Genomic DNA, 21,652 nt, shown 5'->3' on the forward strand with positions numbered 1-21,652 from the left:
CAGTTGGCGCATAACCTCAATGTTTGGTGTTTGCGCGTTGTCAGCCCTGTCTGGAGTGTGTGTGTTTTTTCAAGATGAGCCAACACGCGAGTTCTTTCTCTCCGTGCGGGAAATTCTTCGCGAATATTAGTGAAGATGGCAAGGTGAAGATCTGGGACGTGGAGACTAATGATGTAAAGCACGATTACTCCACCAGCATCGTGCATAACAGCTCCTGCTCCTGTCTCACGTGGGTTTCCCTCAAGCATGGACTGGTGAGTGTTTTCCTGCTCTCCAGGGCTTTCCGGAGGACTGTCCTGAGAAACTGTGGTCAGGAGATGTCCCAGAGGAGATGTTCTAACAGATTTAAATGAAAAATCACACAAACTCTCTACCTTAATTGCTAATGTGAGGTTATGTTTTTCAGGGTAAACAATCTCGCCGGTCGTCCGCGTCCGGACAGCATTTCCTGGCTCTGGGCACTTCTGTGGGCAGCGTGCTAATCTTTAGTCTCAGCTCAGGGAAGGTGAGTGAAAAAATCCGTCACTTTCAGGTCTAAATCACTGAGAAATCTCTCAAATTTCCTCTTATTTCCCAAGGTTGAGCACACTTTGAAGGGCAATGGTCACATGGGCGCTGTTCTGGGCATCGCTAGCGACTCTGCCACTCATCTCTATACCTGTGGCGAGGACTGCAAGGTGATCCTGTGGGATTTGGAGAAGGGAAGCTCCGTCAATGAGTTCAGCACGTCAAATGATCGCGTTTCCTGCCTCAGCGTCACAACTTCCGGCGATATCGTTACGGCATCGCGCCAAGTAAAGCTCTGGAAAGCCAGCACGCGTCAGTGCATGCAAACATTCACCGGGCACACATCGACAGTGACTCACGTGAAGACTTTCACGACGGGAGAACAGGAATTCGCCGTGACAGCGTCTAAAGTGGACAGAATGCTGTCTCTGTGGAGTCTCGAGGGCGGTAAGAGGAAGGAATCCTGTGCAACTTTCATCCTGGATGATCTCGTGGCCACGCTAGACGTTGATGCACACGAAGAGGGCGTGAGACTCCTCGCAGCCACGAGAAGTGGCGTTGTGCACTTCTTCGAAGAGACACTGGAGAAGATTCTCGCCTCGGCGAAGCCTCTGAAAGCGCGCTGGAGAGTGTCAGTGATCGCGGATGATAGGAAGACGGCAGAATCCCTGCCCGTGGTGGCGGGAAAGTTTGCGGGCAGCGTTATTTTGGCGTACGGAGGCGCCGGATGCCTGAGATTTGAGAGTGTGACGCTGAAGAGAGAGGAACCGCATGAAATCCTCATTAGGGATGATCCCAGAAAGGTCAAGAAGGGCAAGGATGTGGCTGGGAAGCGCGCTGTGGCGGATCTTGCGAAGGTGGACTACGCTCTGGGCGGAGAAGTGAAGAAGAGCGTGAAGACAGCGGAGATTCCCATGGAGAAGAGGCTGGAGAATTTGGCGCTGTCCAAAGATCAGCCGGCAGGTCAAATCACACCGGCAAAGAACATGCACTACCTCATCCAGGCGCTACAGAGTCGCGATCAGGCGGTGCTGCAAGATGTTCTGCTGACGAAGGACAAGAACAGCGTGAGGAGCACGCTGAAATATCTTCCGCCGCAGTTCATTAGGCCGCTGGTCGAGGAACTGACGGGATTCATGCGGAGAAAGATGAGGAACTGCGAGTGCGCTACGATTTGGATGCGAGCGCTGATTGAGCTGCACGCTGGCCAGATGATGGCGATTGGCGCGGAGGACTTGAGGGAGCAAATGAGGCCCTTCTTGGGCATCGTTGAGCATCGTGTGCACAATCTGCAGGCGCTGACACGCGCCAGAGGACGCCTGGATCTCATCCTGGCGCAGATTCGCGGGAATTGCAGTGTGGATCGCGACGAAATTGCCAAGATCAGTCAAAATCTGATCGTGCATCGCGACCAGGCGAGCGACTCAGAGTCGGAGATTGGCCTGGACGAGCAGAGCGACAACGAGAGTTGGGAGGATGAGAGCGGCGAGAGTGACGAGAGCGAGGAAGTGGATGAGAAGATGGATGTTTCGGAGTAGGAAACTGAATAAAAAGTGATTTTTGTAAAAGAATTCGTGATTGTTTGCTTTGGAGCTGAGTGGAGACGACTTTTCCAAGACACCTACCCGTTGAGGGGCTCAAGAGACATTGGTTTCAATTCTCAATAAAACATTTGAAAGTTAAATGTGTTAAGCATTCTCCACACACTGATATATTTCTGATAAAATATTTTTCATTTGCACATGTACATATATTACATAGAGTTTAACAGTCAATAAATTAATCTTACTCAAGCCTTATGACTATAACGATTTTCTTAATTATATAATATTTAGTGACTCAATTGTTCAAGAAACCTCTCTTTAGCCTTATGTGCCTCATTCTGTCTAAGACAGTGGCTGAGAAAATCTATTCAGCCACTTGTCTTGATCCCGGTGCCTCTGAGTTGGTACATAAGCGTTTCTAATTACACAACAAAAGTGGATTGTCTAAGTTGAGTCATGTGCCACAAGCGCCGGATTACGAGTTCTTCCACCCCGTATGAATACAGAATACTGTCTATCGTGGAAATATCCCTTTTTCCTTCTACCACCTCTTGAGCCTGTGGTTTTGGGAGAACTCGTTGGTCAATTTCTTGCACTGCAATCTGTGCTTTTTCACGTGCAATTCCGCTCACAAAGACATCGTCGATCCAGAAGAAAGGCAGTGAGTGCACGGCTTTCTCCATGCGCTCAATGGTTTCTCGTGGATATATGATGCCATAACCGCTGCAGTGCACCGGATATGTGTCGTTAGGGTAGTCTTCATGGCTCACGTACCTGTATAAAGGAACACATGGTGAAGTTAAGGTATTTTAAGGCTCACATACTTATATCCTAGAATCTGAATTTTAACTCACCACACCGAGGAAACATCCCGCAATACGGGATTGCCTACAAATTGTAGGCAGATGAGAGCTGTTTGTTGCGCATTCATGAGAAAGGAGATTAGTGCCGGTGTGTTAACGTAGATATCATCGTCGACTTTGAACAGAAAATGCGCCTCAGGGCAGTGTTCGCGAGTCCAGCGCAACGCCATTGTATGCTTGTATGTGAGATTGTGATATGTATCGCGAAAGCTACCCTGCACTATATCCCCGTAGATCTCTGCTTCATGCTGTAAGGATTTGTCATAATCCATTGCTTCGCCCAGGAGGAACAGCACACGTATGTTACGACGCCAGGCGCCCCAGGTCTCGCGAATAGTCCGCCGTTTATCTACATTGGTGGGGGCGCTATGCACCAGAATGAGCACGGTGGGATTTAATTGTAACGCTTTACACGACGGTGGCGACAGTATAAATCGGAAATCGGTGATGTTAAGCAATGGCTGCAAAGAGAATTAAATAGATTTTTCTTCATTTGTAAATACACCAGTTTTGTTACAAAAATCTATGCTCAGTTAATTCCCAGTAAACGTTAATGAGATGACTTCCTAGCACTCAACAGGAAACCTTCAAATGAACACTGTAAACTTTTTCACTTAAAAAATAACTTTTATTTTAATCTTCCACGGTTTTTTTTATGCCAGAAGAAAGATACTTTTATTGGGTTTAGAGATGAACAACATCAAGAATAGCCATTCAATACAAGAAAATATACTTGAACATATCCTTAAATAATGTATTGAGCAATAGAAGTGGCGTGAGATTGAATGTTCTGATTGGAAAAAGTACCATAATTAGATTTCACTCTTACCTCACTCGATGGCACTGGAGGTGAACTGAGAGATACCAAATTGAATAAGATGAGCGCGGCTAAAGCCAACAATGCCAATCGTACTAAACGTACAAACCGTGCAAACCGTAAGGGACGCATTGCAAACTGCGTGAAAAATTGCACACAGAGGATATTTATAAGTTGGTAAACTCATCATCGATCTCTGTCCGCACATATAAAATGTATCACAGATAAAGTTACAGACAGTGATTGATTCAAATCCACTGTATTTAAAGAGAAATTACAAATTTGAGCAAAGTACTCAAACCGTCAACTCTCGAGGTTCTCAATTAACATGCATTTTAATTCATCGGAATCCAACAGATCTGGATTTTATTTTTTCAGTTGTTAATGAAACACTTTTGGGCATTGTTTGGCTATCGGAGTTACTCTTCAATCTCCTTATCAAGGTATGGATGACCAATAAACAGCAGATATCAGCTTGAGAGACACAAAATCGAGCGCCAATTGACAATCTTTATCAGTTTTACTGGAAGATTCATGCGAGTTTGGTGGAAAAATGGCGAAATTCTCCTCTCTCGCTCTCCTGGTAAGTCCTTAAGGTCGATCTGCAAGAGGGATTCCTCTACTTCCGGAATGTTTTTCCAGAGCTTTCTGCTGGCATTTGCGACTGGCCAGAACAATTTCGCATCCTTGCAGTCGCGCGTGAGTTCAATTGCGCAGTCTTTCGAGGCTGACGTCGAGAGGATTCATCAGGATGTGTCGGGATTCGTCGTGAGATCGATCAACGATGTCCTGGGACAGGCCTATGATGATGCTGACGTGACAGTGGACGAAGTGATGATTTCTGCGTGCAATCTGAACGTCGTGAGTCTCTTGCGAGGCGACATGATGGCGATCGATGACGCCATTGTCGGACTGAATGTGAAGATTGTGGAGTTCAAGACAATCATTTTCCACGCCGTCGAGGGGAAATCCTTGCTCACCGCTCCCGAAGGCGTTCGCGAGGACGTGAACACGAGCATCACCGAAGCCCAGAATGCACTTCAAGAGGAGATCTTCACTGTGATCAGACAAATCGCCGCCTTCAAGGCTGAAACGTACAATTTGACGAAGACTCATCAAAAGTGTATCGCCAATGCGAAGATATGAACAGTGTTGGGCCAATTGTTAACCTATCCATCATTTTTTACATGCGGTGAAGTAGGAAATTGTAACGTGAGAAATAAAGATATGAATTGATATGAATGAAAAATGCGGTGCTTTCCATTTGTTATTTCTCAAATATTTATTAATTGTCTGTTGTTTAAAAAAGAGGAGTTTTATAGAGCCTTTCTAAGGTATACAGAGTTGGTTATCTATTCTCCATCCTCAGTGAATTTTTCTCCCCCACAAAAGTGTTAATGTTTATGTTTCTCTATCGCCTCTCCGCAACACCGCGAAAACATCTCACGGGCAAATTAATCACTATAATGACGGCTTAAAGAGTATCATTTTCAGCATGAAATATTCTGTTGCTAACATTTGAAGAATCACCTCGAATTCGCACCTCTACAGCGCCCGCCGCTCTTCCCATTAATACTTAGTAATTTACTCTGTGTGTTTTTTTCTCCTCTTATATAATCATCATTCGATTAGTGTTAGCTGCTCGAGGGATTCACCCTCAGTCCTTTCATCCCACCTGTCGAGCCTCTCTCTCTCTCTCTCTCTCTCTCTGGCAGCGATTGTGCGCCACTTGATATGCCTCAATATCTCCGGACGTTCAACACGAAAAAGAAAAATTGACACGTCTTTTGGTCGCAGGAGTGAAACGGAATTTCCTTGTTGCTAGAAATGTGCTCACACGCCCTTAAAACTAGTTCGTTTATCGCCTCACATCGTCTAATAGTTGTTCAGTATGAGTATTTCATGTTAAGTTTTCCATTTACACAATATTTCAGCCCTTTACATTATATACTGTATATATACTTTCGATTGGTTTCAATTAAATGCGCTTCCTGTAGATTTCTGTACTTTCTTTCGTTGCTGCATCTGAACAGGAGAGAAAGGATTGAATTTTATTCGCCCAATATAAGATTCAGGGACAATTTTTCACAGAGAAAACTCACCTGCCCCTTAAATGGTCCACACCTGCACCTTCTCGGCCACGACGCACCACGAGGCGCGCTCGTAGTAGGATGAGACGATGTGCAGACTGGCCACGTGATGGTTGATGAGCGCCTCCAGCTCGCCCTCGCGGAACACGTGATAGTAGCGATGGTGTGTGGCAGATCCGCCCACGGACGCCGTGTCGGACTCACGTGCCTTCGCCTCCACCTCAGCCCGGAAGTCCAGCGAAAAGCTACTCTTCTGACTCGTCGTCTTCGCTTTGGCGCCGCTGCACGCTTTCGGCGGCCGCTTTGCGCTCATTTTCTCGCTCTTCATCACAGATTCCGAGTTTTGTGGTCCACACGCACCATTGAGACCTGCCCAGCAGAAAGAAAATTAGACCAATTGATGGCGCTCACCAAGGAGTCTACGAGAAATCTCACCTGTATTGAGCGCCAGCGTGAATTCTCGCGGCGAAAGTCGTGCTGCTGGCGGTGATTTTCGGGCTTCTTCAGTCACAGTTTCCGCTTCCAAGGTGAAATTCTGAGCTGCCAGCTTCCCATTCACATCCTCAATCAACTTCGTGCTAAGTCGATCCGCGTAGTCTTCCAGAAATTGTCTGCACACCATTTCATCGCTCATCTCTGGCTTTTCCGGCTTCTCTGGCTCTTCCAGCTTCACGTCCACCTTCTTCTCCGTTGCTTTCTCCTCAGGCGTCACTTTCACCGGATTGCACACCGCCTCCTCCAGCTTCAGAGCGCTCACCACACTGTCCACCGAATCGGGAGAGGAGGGCTCTGTGGAGTCGCTCTCCAGATCATCCGTCTCCGGGTGATAAATGTCCAAACTAGTCGTCCTGGAGCTGAAGTAAGCTTCTGCAGAGAATGATCTTCAGTGAAAAACTCCTGTTCATTGCCATAAGATGAAAAAAAAAACTCACTCATCCGCGCTCTTGCGTCCATTTTTCCCCTGACCAGTACTCGATCGATGAGCCGGCGACACTCCTCGTCGTCCGATGGAACGCTGGGACGCCTCTCCTCGCAGATGAACGGCATGGGTGGCTTCCGCGTGGGCGCAGGACTCGGCAGCGGACGCTGTGGCGGCGCCTTGGGCGATAAATTCGCTTCCGGTAGAGCAAAGGCATCGAACTTGGGAGCCGGAGACTGCGTCGGTGGCGGCGACGGCTCAACTTTCTGCTCAGCATTCGGCACGAAGATCACAGAGGCGAAACTGTCTTCGGATTCCACACTCGTGTCGCTCTGCAGACTGTTTTCCTTCGAGGAATCTGGACCGAGAGAAGCGAGATTAGTATGAGGAAATTGGGAAGATTCGCAGGCATTCGACTCACCAGACCCACTCTCGTGCGTGTGTCTCGCCGGGGGCTGCTCGGAAGTGTCTCCGGGATGCTGATTGGGTGTCACTGGAGGGGCATCGGCGTCTTCCGAGGGTGTCTGACAGCGTGACAATTCATGTCGCCCATTGGCCATTGTTTTGATAATCCTCCCTAGGCTCGTCTTGGTGGCTCTCTCGAGGCCCTCCGTTGAGCTCTTGAGCGCGCCACCCAGGCCATGGCCCAGCAGCTGGAGTCTCTTCGACAGGGAACGACACAGGAAGGACTCGTTGAGTGAGGCTTGCTTCTGAATGCGCTTCCGAACGCCGTCGCGATCCCTCTGGCGGCTCTCCGCCATCAGGTCCTCATTGAGGCTGGCCTGTTTCTTCAGTATACGCTGCACTGGTAGTTGTGGCGGCGGCGGCTCAGCCGCAGGCGACGGCAAAACACCCGCGAGTGGATCGAGGCGGAACGGCGGCGGCTCGGCGATGTCGTCAAAGTCCTCCAGACGACGAAGCTCAATTGGCAGATTCTTGGCATCCTCCACGTCCCAGCCCGTGGCCAGCTTATTGTCCTTGGCATTAATACTATCTAAGAACCATGAGTGCTTCTTCCCGCTCGCGAGTTTCTGCAAAGAGAGCGGCAAAGTGAGAGCAGCGCAGGAGGAGCGCCGCCCGGAGCTCACCTGGATGGCACGTCGCATGAAGATGCAGCAGGACTCAACTGGGGAAGACGAGGAGAGGCTGGAGCTGTCGCCGTCGCCCGCGGAGCGGCTGGAGTTGGTGGCAGAGTCCTCGGAGTAGGCGCTGTACGGTGGCAGGAAGTCCTCGTCCTCGTCATCGTCCGACGCCGACGCGGCGCTGGACAATTGCCAGGGAATAAGGATGTCCTGCGACTCGAAGCGCCTGTTGCGCTGCTCCAGCGCCCACACGGTGATGATCGCCCTGCCGCCGATGCGCAACACCCTGGCGATCTCCCGGATGGCCTCCACGCGCCTGTCTTTCGTGGCGAAGTGGTGCACCACGGCCAGCGACAGGACGGCGTCGAAGGACTCGCTGCGGAAGGGCAGCTCCAGGTTGTCGCACAGCGCCACCTCGTTGCCGCGACTCCTGGCCGCCTGCGAGAGCCTGTGGCAGCGATCGATGCCGATGGAGTAAATGAAGGAGTTCGTGGGCGTCAGGTAGCGCCCGTTGCCGCATCCCACGTCGCACACCAGCGATCCCGGCTCCAGGGATGTGAGGAACTGAGTCACGCGCGGACGCAGAGGACTCACGACTTCGTTGCAGATCTCATACACATCGTGGACGTACGCTTGCTCCAGAGCCGCAGAGCGACCCATCGAGCTGGTCCGTGGCTTCCTGCGCGTATCCTCGGCACCTGTATTGGAAATGGGGCGTTTAGAAGTCATTGCTTTGCTTGAAAACAGGATTCAAGATGAATAAAGCTGTTCTTCTCAGAAAAATTAGCAATCTCTTAAAGTCAAGGGGTAGATAATGCGGTAAATCTTGTAAGCTTTTGAACACTTGATCAAAATGAACAAATAAATGAGATAGAAATTGCAAGATCACAAATTAAATTAATAATTATTAGACTCCCTAAAATGTGTATTTTCTGCAATGAAATACAACTCATGACAAGCTGAGAAGCCCAAAAATCATTGCAGCCGCTCTGCAGAATTTATTTTCAGCAATCCGCCCTGTTTTAGGGGCGGTGTTTTTGAATGTAGTCCGAGCAACGGTCGCCAAGTATCTATTTCGAGAGCGAGCTGCGCCCCCGCCAGTCCATTCCCCTGCAGCAGATGCAGCAGCGGATGGAAATGTAGGTAAGTGTGCCAAAGTTCCCCCACTCCGGCTCGCACACTCCCCCTGTGCGTCGTTTTGTCAATGAATCGCCCACTCTGGCGACCGTGGGGCAGGTTCACCCCTTTTTTCCCGTGCCATTTTCCGCCCCGCTGCGGGTCCGGCGACCCCAAAGCCACCGCCAGCGCCCCACCCACTTGTCACTCACCGAGCTTCAGCGGTGCCACGTCCATGGTCTGTGATTTTTCACGGGGAAAATCACGACAGAAAATGCTGCTGTGGATGCCAACGGAGAAAAAACCACCCTCCGCACGTGTGGCCGTCTCACTCTGGCGCACACACCCCAGGCGTCAGCCGTCGCGACTATCTCGCTCCCGCGCGTGACGATTTTCTCGGTGGCCCTTTCCAGGAAATGCGAAAAACTAGCATTGATTTTTCCGCATTTCCCCGCACAACTAATTCAGGCTCTTCACTTTATATCCACAAAAGCACTGCTCAGGGTGTCACGAGGGATATTTTCACGCATTTTCCACCCCTGATCCAGACACTTTTCCACTGCTCACTGGGCGAAGCAAGTTGTCTCCATTGCGCGCGGGATTGACACATCGCCAATGGAGACATGTGGCGCTATCTCCCTCCCACGCAGAGGGTTTTCCACAGACAAGGGTGGAAAATGCAGGCGTGTGAAAGAGAAAAGGGTTGAAGAGCTGTGAAAGTGCAAAGTTGTACTAGAGCGTCAAAGCACAAACACGTTTTTTTCCTAAAATTTCACCATTTTAACAATTTCTTGAGGGATTTTACGTTGAAGAAAATGTGAAAAATCGCCAATAGATTAAGCTTTTTGGTGGAAATATTTGAACGTACTTCCACTACTTGTCTCTGGGAGCGCTGTTGTCGGTTAAAAGTACACACCCGCCATGTGTGGACAGTTTCAATGGAATGTCCACGGACATCATTCAGAGTGCACAAATTGGTAAGCTTAAACAGTCAAACAAAAGGGGTTCTGGGAGGCTTCCTGGCCAACTTCCAGGATGAGTTCTCAACAGAAGAAGTTGAATTCTGAACAGAAGAACGCAATGGAGACGCACATGAGGGAATTTCCACTGACAACCAAATATTCAAATGTGACCATGGCAGAGAGAATTCAGCAGAACATCTTGTGGGACCAGCTTGTGGCCAAGCTGAATGCCTTAGGACCACCGATTAGGACCCAGTCTGACTGGCGGAAAACGTGGTCGACACTCAAGTACAAAACCAAAGTCTCGAAGTCCAAGAAAACTTGGAAAAAGCGGAAAGGGGTGCTCACAGACGATGATGAGAGTGAAGCTGATCCCCTGTCGGAGTCATCAGAGTACCTGGAAAACAGACTGAGGAGTATCAAGAAAGAAGTGGATGAAGAGGGTGAAGAGGATACAGACAGTTTAAATATGAAGTTTGAAGCTGGTCCTGTAAGCATTGATCTCCCATCTGAGCCTCTCAATCCGCGAGCGAGAATGAAACAATACTTTGACTGCTTCAGTGAATCCGTTCTGGCCCTGCCTGAGGATCTGCAGCTCAAGTGCCGCAATGAAATCTTTACAGTGATCGTGCGATACGAAAGTTTGGCCAGCAGGCAGACTTCCTAGCAATAAAGACGCTTTCTCTTTCTTAGATAGAAAAGCAGGATTTATTGAATTACAGCGGATAACTACTTGGGCTCATCCTCATCACTGGATCCACCATCCTTGAGGGCCGTCTTGGCCGCATCGTTGCACTTCTTGTACAGCGCAGGAGGCACAGTCTGGTGGAGTCCATTCGTCTGGTCGGTCACCCAGCTCAGCTCCAGCTTGAACTCCTTATCTTTGAGGTCGTCGTGGAGTTGATAGATGATCTTCGAGGCATTCATCAGGAGATCCTCCATCGGCACATCACCCAGGGAGATCTTCTCGATCTCCGTCTTGGCCGCCTGCTTGGCCTTTCCCATGGCGCAGCCAAAGTATCCAGAAGACACGCCCGACGGATCGATCATGTACATCTCCGGGCCGGATTCCTTCGTGTACGAACAAATGATGACAGACACCCCGAAAGGACGCACGGCGCTGTACAGGGTGTACGCGTGGAGATAGCTGGACAGCCGATCGTTCAGGATTGCCAGCGGGATCAGCCTGTTGAATTGCTGCTTGTAGCTCGCGGCTTCCTGCCTGGCGATGTCGGCAATATGATTCCCATCGGCTATCATCCCGCACACAGCCAGACCAATGTGCACGTCCACATTGTGGATCCGGGAGCCGCAATCGTCCTCATACAGGTGATTCGGGATGAGCTTCTCCACCGCCAGCACAACACCATTGCGACCCCTCAAGCCGATCGAGGTGCCGCTGTTCTCCACAGACTTCGTCGCATACTCAATCTGGAAGACCCGCCCGTCCGGAGAGAACTGCGACGCCGACAAGTCATACTGGAAAAGCAGAAAATCAGCCACAACACCCCGGAAAATCCGCTGGTCATCCACAAACACTCACCCCAGTTCCTATTGAACTCATATTTTGCCCTCTTTTACCTGAAAAAGTCGCGCAATTTCAGTTTATGCGGATTCTCGAGTGGCGAAAGTGCACAGGAAATAGTTAATTGAGGAGTTTTACCTGGAAAATATCACTGAAAATACGAGAAACAGTCGGAAAAATGCTCTGAGAATCACACCTCAACCTAACCTCACTTCACTGCCAAACAACTCGAGTCATCGTGATCTGGTACTTTTTCAGCAGAGGGCGTACTAGAGCAAGCCGCGGCGAAAATTTGACAGCCGCATCTCGCGCATTGTTTTGGTTTTTTTCCCTCTTGCATTTTCTTCCTTTTCACACATTTTCCTGGACAATAGCAACTGAAATCGTGTCGAAACGGACTCAATAATGAATCTTGAACTACTGGGTGAGTGAATATTTGGGATGTATAGGGCGTTTTCTCACACTGTTTTGGGGGTGTTTCAGAGTCCTTTGGCCAGAACTATCCGGAGGAGTTTGATGGATCACTGGATTGCATCTCACTGGCGCTCACGTGTACCTTCAATCGCTACGGCACTCTCCTGGCTGTGGGGTGCAACGATGGGCGGATTGTGATATGGGACTTCTTGACGCGAGGCATCGCCAAGATTATCTCAGCTCACGTGCATCCTGTGTGCAGTCTCAGCTGGTCCAGGAGTGGTCACAAGCTCCTGTCCGCCTCCACGGACAACAATGTGTGCATATGGGACATTCTCACCGGCGACTGCGAGTACAAATTCCGCTTCCCGTCGCCGGTGTTGAAGGTCCAATTCCATCCGAGGGACAACAACAAGTTCCTCGTGTGCCCCATGAGATATGCGGCTGTTCTCGTGGAGATTGGGGGATCGCACAAGCTGGTGCCCCTGGACCAGGATGGGGATCTCAATATTATCGCCACATTCGACCGGCGAGGAGAATATCTATTCACGGGAAATGGCAAAGGAAAAGTGCTTGTGTTCAAGGCGGGCTCAATGGACATCGTGGCGACATTCAAGATCATCGTAGGCGCGTCCAGTGTCACGGCCATCAAGAGTATAGAGTTCGCGAGGCGTGGAGACGCCTTCCTCATCAACTCCTCAGACAGAATCATCAGGATCTACAACGTGAAGGATGTGATTGCGTGTGGGAAGAACGGGGAACCGGAGGCGGTCCAGAAGCTCCAGGATTTGGTGAACAAGTGAGTATATTTGCCCACGAAACGCCTGTCCAACACTCAACGCTTGTTGGGGGTGTTTTTGCAGGACGACGTGGAAGAAGTGCTGCTTCTCCGGCGACGGCGAGTACGTTTGCGCCGGCAGTGCGCGCCAACACGCTCTATACGTGTGGGAGAAGTCCGTGGGCAATCTGGTGAAGATTCTGCACGGCACCAAAGGGGAGCTCCTGCTGGACGTCGTGTGGCACCCCGTGCGTCCCATCATTGCCAGCATCAGTTCGGGCCTGGTGTCGATCTGGGCGCAGAATCAGGTGGAGAACTGGTCGGCCTTTGCGCCGGACTTCAAGGAGTTGGACGAGAATGTGGAGTACGAGGAGCGCGAATCGGAGTTCGACATCACGGACGAGGACAAGTCCATTGACATGAGCAACGAGGCGAAGATGGATGAGGAGATTGAGGTGGATGTGTGTCGAGTGGAGCAAATTGCCGCCTTCTGCAGCTCAGACGAGGAGTACGATGACTCCAACAGTCTGCAGTTCCTGCCCATGGCGCCTGAGGTGGAGGACCCGGAGGAGGGCTGGAACGCCCAGGAGAATCCCAATCCCGGCGAGAACACAGAGAACGCGACACAGAACGGGAATCACGTGAACAGGAAGAAGAAGACGAAAACGTACGACATCCACTTGGAGCACTCGCCGGCGGATGAGCAGCACCCGCTGCTGCAGAATCGCACCAAGGAGAAACAGCCGATCGCTATGAAAAAGGGCGGAGCGCGATCGCGCAAGTGAATAAAATTCTCCTTTTCTTCTCATAATTCAAATTTTCTTATATTCTGTGTCTCTCTAAATTATCTTAAAATAATTTTATACTTTGCCTTATAATTAATTGTTTTCATCTCTAATTTTCACTTGCGCCATTACTATAAAAAAAATTCTCACGTCCAGGCAAACCACGGGAGGAAAAGGGATTGCAAAACGAAAAACGGGAAAATGTGTGGAGTGAACTCGAGAGTAAAAGTCATTTGTAATACAATCTCTCTCTCTCGGCTAATCTTTGCTGGATTTACGATGAAATCTTGGAACGCTTTCTAGCAATTGCGTCCTCGACGGCCTTAAGTTGCTTCAGCAACTCCTCGCGACGAGTTGTCTTCTTGGTAGCCGCAATGGGTGTCGACGCCGGCTCCTTGGGCTCAGCTGAAATGAGGAAAAAGGTGGTTAGGAAGTGTGCACTCAACTGAATTTATCTTGGATAAATGCCGAAATAGACTTAGTTTTAGACCGATTTTTTTCTCAGTAATGAGATGAATGGCCAGGAACTCACCTTGTTTCGCTGGACGCTCTGTCGTAGTCTTGTGGCGAATCGCTGTGGGATGTCCGCCGGCTGCCTTCTTGCGCGCCGAACGCGAGCTGTCATCTGTGGAACTGGAGGCCGACGACTCACTGTCCGATCCCGAGGAATCCGACGATCCGCTCGATGAGGATCGCGAGCGTCGTGAAGCTTTCCTGTCAAACTTTCGCGCCTCCTTCGCCGATGGGGACGACTTTCGGCGCTTCAGCGGATGCTGCGAAGCATTGATGCGCTCCAGAGCGCGCTTATTGGACGCCACCACGGGCGAATGAGCGCGTCCGTCGGTCTGTCGGCCGTAAGGGTAGCGCTCTGCAAAGGAAACACAACATTTGTAGTCAAATTGACACGGTGAAGGCGACAGCCAAAGAGACTCACTTTCTGCACTCTGAGAGTATCTCTTCTGCGACTCCCTGCCCTTGCTCGTGCGTCCGGATCGGGCCTTCTTCTCCCGCTTCTTGTACACTGGCGGCGACTTGGATCGGCTGCTCTCCGAGCTGCTGTCCGACTGCGACGACGACGAGCTGCTGTAGCTCTTGCTGCTCCAACTCCTGTTCTCCCTCTCGCGCTCGCCGCGCACCTTCTCGCCGCCGCCCCGGCTCGGCGACTTGGACCTCATCCACGGATCGCTCCACTCGTCGTCGCGCGCCGGCTCTGAGCGCTGCACAATCACCTCGCGCACGGGTCTCACGCGCCTCTCATCCTCGTACTGCGGCATCCTGTGCGGCGGCAGCTCTCGATATCGCTGCGTCCGCCCGAACGCGTCCTCCTCCATGTAGTGCTTGCGCTGCGGAAACTTGGGCGGCGGACTGTAGCGTTCCGCCCTAGCGAAGGGCGCCGGCGGCGACACATCCGGCGAACCCGCCTTGTCAACGCTGTAGTAATCGCGATCGATGTCCTCCTGACCCGTGGACAAGTTCATCTTCTTGTCTTCGAAGTCGAGATCCTGCTCCTTACGCTTATTAGCTTTCCTCAGCATCTCCTTGGCCGTCCTCAGGCCACGCTCCCATGGACTCTCGCCACCGCCCGGCGTTTCCGCCAGTGGCGAGGGGCGCGGCAGCATCGCCGGCAGGCCCATCCCGATCACCGGCGCGTGATGGGACGATGGAATGTGCGCCTTGGGGCGCTCGCGGTAGTCATAGCCGCCGCCCATGCCCGTCTGGCCGCCCGCAATGGGCCGGACCATATCGAACATGGTGTAGTTGCCCTTGTCCGTGACGCCGGGATGCAGAAACCTGCAGCTCACGCCCCACGTGCACTGCCCGCGGGCGTAGAAGCGACACACGGGCTTCGGCTCCGTCTCCTCCGGTCTCCTCTCGTCGTCATCTGTCACTTCGCCCTCCTCCAACTCCTCATCTGCCTCCTTCGCCTTCGCCTCGCTCTCCTCCTCCTTCTTCGGCGCCACCTCCTTGCTCTCGTCCGGACACTCTCCGTCCTCCGCCTCGAAATCCAGAGCGTCCTCGTCATTCTTCTTCTCCTCGCCGTACTTTGTCCCATTCGTCGCCACGAACTCCTCATCACCCTTCTTCCGCGCATTTAGCTTCTCTCTCAAATCTGTCACCTTCACACCGTCACTCTCGCCATCCTTTCGCCGTGGCGGAGACTCTTCCCACTGCGGCAGGTTGTTCCCACTCAGGGATGACTCACTGTCCACGTCGCTTACATCGCTCAGATCCTCATGCGCCAAATCGAAGCCCTTCTTCTCCTCCACAGGCATCTCCTTCTCCTCCTCCGCCTCTTTCACACTGTCACTGAGCTCCTCCGTCGGCGCCTCCTGCGGAGAGTCTTGCTGTTGCGGTTCCGGACCATCTTGAGAGACATCCTGCGACGCTTCCCGCGACGCTGCGGCCGCCGGAGAGGTGGCCCTGAAGGAATCATTGGACGAAGAGCTGTCCGAGGAGGACTGATCTCGAGAGACAGCGTCCGGACTGTTGGGCGTCTTGAGATTCTCCTCCGGAGCCGAAGCGTTGGACTCCGAATCGGATGAATCGCTGCCGTCAGAATTTGAGGCGTTCTCGCGCGGCGATGACGGACTATTCGATGTTGGCGAACCAGGGGCAGACTCCTCATCGCTGTCCATGGTGATTCACTGGAAAAATTGGGCCCCAAACAGGGAAATTAGTCGAGTTGAAGAAGAAAAAGATAAAAGTGAGGTTATGCTGTCTCGTAACAATTTTCTCCCAATTATTCCCAATTTTCCCGGCCGCAAGGACTCTGGTGAGGTTCTCAGTGCCTTCACGGGATAGACAGGATGTCGCCGAAGCACATTGATGTGGCAAATCTCCCGGAAAACCCCGGTAAATAGGGAGACGCTTCGATGTCATCAAAGATGGACACCGGGAACAAAGCTTGCTCGGGTGAGAGACACTAAAAATTGCATTTTACCATGTTGTATCCATAGCCACCATCCTTATTACCTGCATATCACATCTATTGAGGCGATAACTACAAAAACTAATTGGACTTTTTCATGTAAAACTCAGAGAATCAACTGAAAATCGCGAATGTCACAATTTTTATCACCTACTTTCCAACTCATTTTCTCACCACAATATTACATTTTCATTAAACATCGCCCACTCAACTTTGGCCTACAGCCGGCAATTTGGCCGGATAATCATTGAAAATGTGGGAAAATTATACTTTTTCTTTCACTTTGTGAGACTGTCATTTGTGGAGGTGCTTTGGAGAGAAAACATACTTTTGTTGTTTTGGGATAGAAATATGGTAAATTAGACAACTTTTTCAATACTCTTACAACTTTGATCGTATCCACCGGTATTTAAGGGATCTACCACGGCTGGATTGAGTGTCTTATGCTACCAATTTCAGCCTTTTTCTGCGACTTGCTCACGATGCTGCGTAATGGCAACTGACTACGAAAGTTGCTCGAAAGCCGAAAGCAATTTGACAGCCGGACGCGAGGCGAGAACCCTATAGAGAATCACTCCATGTTTGGATTCCAACGATCGGAAGGTTCCACTGAATGTCCTACGCTCAGATGCTCAGTTGGCGAGAGAGGCGAAAGTTCGGGAAACGTCAAAGCCTGATCAAAACAGTGCATTTTTGCAAAACAAGCTGTGTAAAAATTGATAAAATTGGTGGAAAAGTAGGAAAAATGACTGAGGAATTCAGTGCTGGGCAGTTCGGCGTGGTGCCGAAGGAGGAGCCGCCCTCACCGCAATCGCACGAATCCTCGGGCACGTCCACGAGTGTCCCGCATCCCTCCAGGGGCACTCAGACGGCGCCCACGACCGAAATCACGCGTCAGACGAGCCTGCAGAAGATCATGCAGCGCAAGCGGATCGTGTCGCAGCTGCCCAAGCAGCAGAAGCTGGCCAAGCTGTCCATGTACAGCGCCTGCCAGCTCGAGACGTGTCGCTGCACTGGCTGGAAGATGCCCGAGGAGAATCGCCATCGCGACGTGGAGACGACCTTCTGCCCCAAGCCCACGGACGAGTGCCGCAACACGTACTGCAAGCACTCGCTGGAGTTGCACCTGCGACACCAGCACGAGCTCGAGGACGAGCAACTGAACGGGCTGCTGAACACGATCATTGACGTGGAGAACCTCTTCATGAGCATGTCCAGGGAGGAGGACGCGGACACGAAGAAGGTGTACTACTATCTCTTCAGGCTCCTCCGCCAGTGCATCCTCACGCGGCAGCAGCCCGTGATCCGGGGGCCCCTCGGCGACCCGCCCTTCGAATCTCCGAGCATCTTCAAAGCCATCACGAACTTCGTGTTCTTCAAGTTCCACCACCTCAGCCAGGGCGAATTCCAGACCATGTCCGAAGTGGCCAGGACGTTCCTCAACTGCCTAAATCACTGGAACTTCGAGGCGCCGAGTGTGCGCGGCCGTGATCTCAGTCACGAGGACGCGTCCACGTATAAGATCAACTACACGCGCTGGCTCATGTTCTGCCACGTGCCGGCGTTCTGCAACTCCCTGCCGCACTACGAGACCAGCGTGGCGTTCGGACGGACGCTGCTCAAGGCCGTGTTTCAGTTCGTGAGCCAGCAGCTGCTGGTGAAGTGTCGCACGGAGAAGGACCGGATGCCCGTGGAAAAGCGCATGCTGCTCACGCAGATGCCCAAGTTCCTGGACGCCCTCAAGCACGAGGTGATCAATGAGGAGTCGCCCATCTGGGACCCCAGCTACAAACCGGCCGTGTCGTTGCTGTTGCAGCGCACGGCCAACGCCAAGAGGGTGCACGAGGCCACCGGCTTGCCGAGCTACTCGGCGGGGCGCAAGATGCCAGACAACTCACAGGCGAAGAAGTACAAGTACTCCAGCGACGTGGAGGACTTGAGCAACGACGCGATTCTGCTCGCCATCCGGTACCTCAGCGGGAGCAAGAACAGCCGCAACAGCGAAGTGGTGTTTCCCGTGAACGCGCCGCGCGACGAGGCGGCCAAGACGAAAGAGAGCCGCGGCGAGATTGAGCTGCACATCGTGGGCAACTCGCTGAGCCATCCGGTCAGCAAGCAGTCGATGCTGTGGCTGCTGGGCCTGCACAGTGTCTTCGCGCATCAACTGCCTGATATGCCGCGCGACTACATCAGCCAGCTGGTGTTCGACCCGAAACACAAAACGCTGGCGCTGGTCGAGGAGGGCCGCCCGATCGGCGGCATCTGCTTCCGCACGTTCGGCACGCAGGGTTTCACGGAGATCGTGTTCTGCGCCGTGACGGGCGACAAGCAGGTGAAGGGCTACGGCACGCACCTGATGAACCACCTCAAGGACTACAGTATCCAGCAGGGCATCAAGCATTTCCTCACATACGCCGACCAGTTCGCCATCGGCTACTTCAAGAAGCAGGGCTTCTCCAAGGACATCAAGGTGGCGCGCCCCATCTACGCCGGCTACATCAAAGAGTACGAGGGCGCCACGCTGATGCACTGCGAGTTGCATTCGGGCATCGTCTACACGCAGTTCAGCAGCGTCATCCGCCGCCAGAAGGACATCGTGAAGGAGCTGATTGCGCAGCGTCAGCAGGAGGTGCAGAAAATCCATCCGGGGCTCACGTGCTTCAAGGAGGGCGTGCGCAGCATTCCCGTGGAGTCCATCCCTGGCCTGCGTGAGGTCGGCTGGCGGCCCATCGCGCGCGCTCAGCGCCAGGCGCGACCACTCGAAGAGTCCGCCGATCCGGACAAGCTGGCACAGACGCTGACCACGGTGCTGATGACTGTGCGCCAACACTCAGCCGCCTGGCCCTTCCAGAAGCCCGTCAGTGTCGTGGACGTGCCCGACTACTACGACCACATCAAGTACCCCATGGACCTCAAGACCATGGGCGATCGCCTCAAGCGCGGCTACTATGTCACCAGGCGCCTCTTCATGGCTGACATGGCGCGCATCTTCACCAACTGCCGCTTCTACAACTCCCCAGAGACTGAATACTACAGGTCAGTGCTGCGAATTCCCGGGAATCCGCCCCCAAATAGCTAACCACTCGCGCGTCTCTTGTCCTTGCAGGTGCGCCAACACGCTGGAGCGCTACTTCCAGACCAAGATGAAGGAGATTGGGCTGTGGGACAAATAAAAGCCGCTCAGTGCCGAACTAGACTCACCAACGATCGTATATTGTACTCTAAAAGCCCCCAAATCTGGATGTTTTTTTCTCCAACTATTTATGCACAAGCAGGAAAGTGCGACACTTTAGTTGGCCAGCAGCGTTCCTGCAAAGTATATCCTGGTGAGTGGAGAAGATGCCTAATAGTGCTGGAAGCTCACTCACCTGGTAGCTGAAGTGATTCGTTGTCCGAGATCTCGATGCTGTGACTCGTTTCGCGATATGTGCACCTGATCCTCAGTGTCTTCTCCTCGCCCACGCACGGATCGTAGAATCCGGGCAGCTCGCTCTTGGGCGTGGCGTGCAGTTTCAACTGTCCACTCTTCACCAGGCACTGCAGTGGCACCGTGACGTCGAAGCGCTCCTCGTTTTCAGCTCGCACGCGCCCGTAAGTCGCCCTGTCGATGATCAGGCCGTGCGTCTTCGTCTCGTCGTCGCGGATGCGCTCGAAAGTGGCCGACATGAGGTCAATTGACGACTCAGCCTCTTTCTTCTTGGCCGCCATGCGCTCCCGGTTGACTTCTTTGGTCTTGTCGATCCGCCGCTGGCGCTTTTCGTCGTTCATCGGCTCAATCACGAGCCGCTTCAGCACGAAGAACACGCACAGCGGCGTCACGGTGGCGTAGAAGACGGCAGCCGGGATGATCTCTTCGCTCAAGTGGATCGGGAAGATGAAGGTCTGCGTGGATCTGGTGAATCTGTGGACAAATGTAATAATGTGATTATCTCTGACTGAATAAATGTGGCAAAACGCACTTGAGCTTCAGCGTGACGCCAGTGGGAACGCCCACAGACACTGTGGCCACGACGGAGCTGTACTTGGAGATCTTCTTCTCCGCGCCATACTCGGCCAGCACTCCGAAGGTGCCCAGCTTCGTGGCCACGCGCAGCTTCAGCTCCTGCTCCTGCAGCTTGCGCGTGTAGGCGGCCGAGATGTAGCTATGCGGGATGCCCACCAGCAGGGTGACTTGGAAGTGGTGCTTCTCCGTGTTCTGCTCCACCGTGGTGGACATGGAGCGCGTCATACCGCTAAGGTTGTACGTGAGGTAGCCCACGGTGTGTTTGCTCAGTTGACACGCCAGGGAGGACATGAACGTGGGCACAATGGCACCGGAGCGCAGATTCAGACTGCCCCCAAAGTTGGCAAACACCTTCTGACTGAGCGTCCGGGAGCCCTTGACACCCACAGAGGGTCCGTTGCCCGCGGACACATCCACCGCCACCCATCCCTTGTTCAGCAGCCGTCGTCCAGTCACTGACACCGCCCCATTCCCAATCCCCTTCTGCGCCGACAGACTCCCGGCCAGCGTCACCGTGTCCCGGACGGTGAGCGGCGCGTCTATCTGCTGACTCATGCTGATACCCGTCACCTCCACTGTGGGCAGCAGCTTCTCATCGAACTCATCATAGTACGGACAGAGAATCTCCGTGGCGTTCACCATCACCGTCACATTCCCTCTGGGATTTGTCTTCTGCTGCAGCGCCCGTTCCTCACGCTCCTTCGCCAGTCGCTCGTACTCCTCGCGGATCTCCGCGGGTGTCTTCTGGCGGAGTGTCACCTCCCATCCGTCTGTTTCCAGCCCCTTTACGCCAAGGGAGTCATAGATGGCCCTCTTGTGAGGATCAGACAGCACTTCGTATGCCGTCTTCAAGCGATTGAACAGCGCCTCTGCCTCGATCTTCTTCCGCACGTCCGCCACATGCTTGTCAGGATGATAGATACGACTCAGGTGCCGATAGGCTGTGTTTATCTGTTCTGTCGTGGCCTGCAAGAAATCCAGCCTCAGCAAAACACTTCATCTTCGGCATTACATAACACTCTCACGCACATTTCTCGGCACATTGAGGAAGGTGTAGTAGTCCTCCTCCATCGTGGCACCCAACTCCTCGTCGTAGTCATCGTCCATCACAGGAAAAGCTGAAAATCCGGGAAATCTTGGAAAGTCTTGCGAAATCGGCAGTAATCTAACCTCACAATTCCACACTATATTTTGCAAAATACACCCTCAAACCGCCGCCAGCGCCGCATCTGGATGTTTTGTGCAACACATTTGGGTGTTTTTCCAAAAAAACATGAGCAAAAAATTATTTTGCCACTCAAAAGCCATGTGTAAATTC

The 21,652-nt window shown here is 52.4% G+C and overlaps 8 protein-coding genes across 9 annotated transcripts; 3 read left to right on the top strand and 5 right to left on the bottom strand.

Moving 5' to 3' along the window:
• The first annotated feature begins 15 nt into the window (after positions 1 to 15).
• On the top strand, positions 16 to 2,072 carry LOC132256332 (WD repeat-containing protein 43). Its single transcript, XM_059752682.1, has 3 exons — positions 16 to 254; positions 407 to 505; positions 579 to 2,072. The coding sequence occupies exons 1-3, from the start codon at positions 75 to 77 to the stop codon at positions 2,043 to 2,045; spliced, it is 1,746 nt and encodes a 581-aa protein (XP_059608665.1). The 5' UTR covers positions 16 to 74; the 3' UTR covers positions 2,046 to 2,072.
• Positions 2,073 to 2,473: 401 nt separating this feature from the next.
• Positions 2,474 to 3,863, bottom strand: LOC132256000 (beta-1,3-galactosyltransferase 5-like). The gene is made up of 3 exons (XM_059752178.1): positions 3,744 to 3,863; positions 2,906 to 3,375; positions 2,474 to 2,825 (listed from the first exon to the last, which is right to left on the bottom strand). The coding sequence occupies exons 1-3, from the start codon at positions 3,861 to 3,863 to the stop codon at positions 2,474 to 2,476; spliced, it is 942 nt and encodes a 313-aa protein (XP_059608161.1).
• A 1,131-nt stretch (positions 3,864 to 4,994) lies between these two features.
• On the bottom strand, positions 4,995 to 9,252 carry LOC132256333 (uncharacterized). The gene is made up of 7 exons (XM_059752683.1): positions 9,151 to 9,252; positions 7,829 to 8,520; positions 7,162 to 7,771; positions 6,754 to 7,098; positions 6,257 to 6,688; positions 5,834 to 6,190; positions 4,995 to 5,756 (listed from the first exon to the last, which is right to left on the bottom strand). The coding sequence occupies exons 1-6, from the start codon at positions 9,173 to 9,175 to the stop codon at positions 5,841 to 5,843; spliced, it is 2,454 nt and encodes an 817-aa protein (XP_059608666.1). The 5' UTR covers positions 9,176 to 9,252; the 3' UTR covers positions 4,995 to 5,756; positions 5,834 to 5,840.
• A 1,335-nt stretch (positions 9,253 to 10,587) lies between these two features.
• On the bottom strand, positions 10,588 to 11,661 carry LOC132265627 (proteasome subunit alpha type-3). The gene is made up of 3 exons (XM_059766361.1): positions 11,564 to 11,661; positions 11,444 to 11,481; positions 10,588 to 11,379 (listed from the first exon to the last, which is right to left on the bottom strand). Exons 2-3 carry the CDS (start codon positions 11,462 to 11,464, stop codon positions 10,630 to 10,632), a joined length of 771 nt encoding a protein of 256 aa, XP_059622344.1. The 5' UTR covers positions 11,465 to 11,481; positions 11,564 to 11,661; the 3' UTR covers positions 10,588 to 10,629.
• Positions 11,662 to 11,722: 61 nt separating this feature from the next.
• LOC132265623 (retinoblastoma-binding protein 5 homolog) lies at positions 11,723 to 13,413 on the top strand. Its single transcript, XM_059766357.1, has 3 exons — positions 11,723 to 11,849; positions 11,909 to 12,638; positions 12,703 to 13,413. The coding sequence occupies exons 1-3, from the start codon at positions 11,831 to 11,833 to the stop codon at positions 13,400 to 13,402; spliced, it is 1,449 nt and encodes a 482-aa protein (XP_059622340.1). The 5' UTR covers positions 11,723 to 11,830; the 3' UTR covers positions 13,403 to 13,413.
• A 23-nt stretch (positions 13,414 to 13,436) lies between these two features.
• LOC132265619 (zinc finger CCCH domain-containing protein 18) lies at positions 13,437 to 16,832 on the bottom strand. Of its 2 annotated transcripts, none has more exons than XM_059766353.1 (4): positions 16,717 to 16,832; positions 14,337 to 16,047; positions 13,935 to 14,270; positions 13,437 to 13,807 (listed from the first exon to the last, which is right to left on the bottom strand). In XM_059766353.1, exons 2-4 carry the CDS (start codon positions 16,036 to 16,038, stop codon positions 13,677 to 13,679), a joined length of 2,169 nt encoding a protein of 722 aa, XP_059622336.1. In that variant the 5' UTR covers positions 16,039 to 16,047; positions 16,717 to 16,832; the 3' UTR covers positions 13,437 to 13,676. The 2 variants fall into 2 exon arrangements, with proteins under 2 accessions (XP_059622336.1, XP_059622335.1); XM_059766352.1 differs by having other exon boundaries at positions 16,376 to 16,821.
• Positions 16,833 to 16,895: 63 nt separating this feature from the next.
• Positions 16,896 to 19,551, top strand: LOC132265618 (histone acetyltransferase KAT2A). Its single transcript, XM_059766351.1, has 2 exons — positions 16,896 to 19,367; positions 19,438 to 19,551. Exons 1-2 carry the CDS (start codon positions 16,945 to 16,947, stop codon positions 19,502 to 19,504), a joined length of 2,490 nt encoding a protein of 829 aa, XP_059622334.1. The 5' UTR covers positions 16,896 to 16,944; the 3' UTR covers positions 19,505 to 19,551.
• Positions 19,530 to 21,547, bottom strand: LOC132265621 (dnaJ homolog subfamily C member 11). Its single transcript, XM_059766355.1, has 4 exons — positions 21,364 to 21,547; positions 20,291 to 21,300; positions 19,700 to 20,232; positions 19,530 to 19,640 (listed from the first exon to the last, which is right to left on the bottom strand). Exons 1-4 carry the CDS (start codon positions 21,439 to 21,441, stop codon positions 19,621 to 19,623), a joined length of 1,641 nt encoding a protein of 546 aa, XP_059622338.1. The 5' UTR covers positions 21,442 to 21,547; the 3' UTR covers positions 19,530 to 19,620.
• Positions 21,548 to 21,652: the final 105 nt, after the last annotated feature.

Source organism: Phlebotomus argentipes, unplaced genomic scaffold (genome assembly GCF_947086385.1).
Source record: "Phlebotomus argentipes unplaced genomic scaffold, Phlebotomus argentipes genome assembly contig_5, whole genome shotgun sequence".
NCBI classification, from domain to species: Eukaryota; Metazoa; Arthropoda; class Insecta; order Diptera; family Psychodidae; genus Phlebotomus; species Phlebotomus argentipes.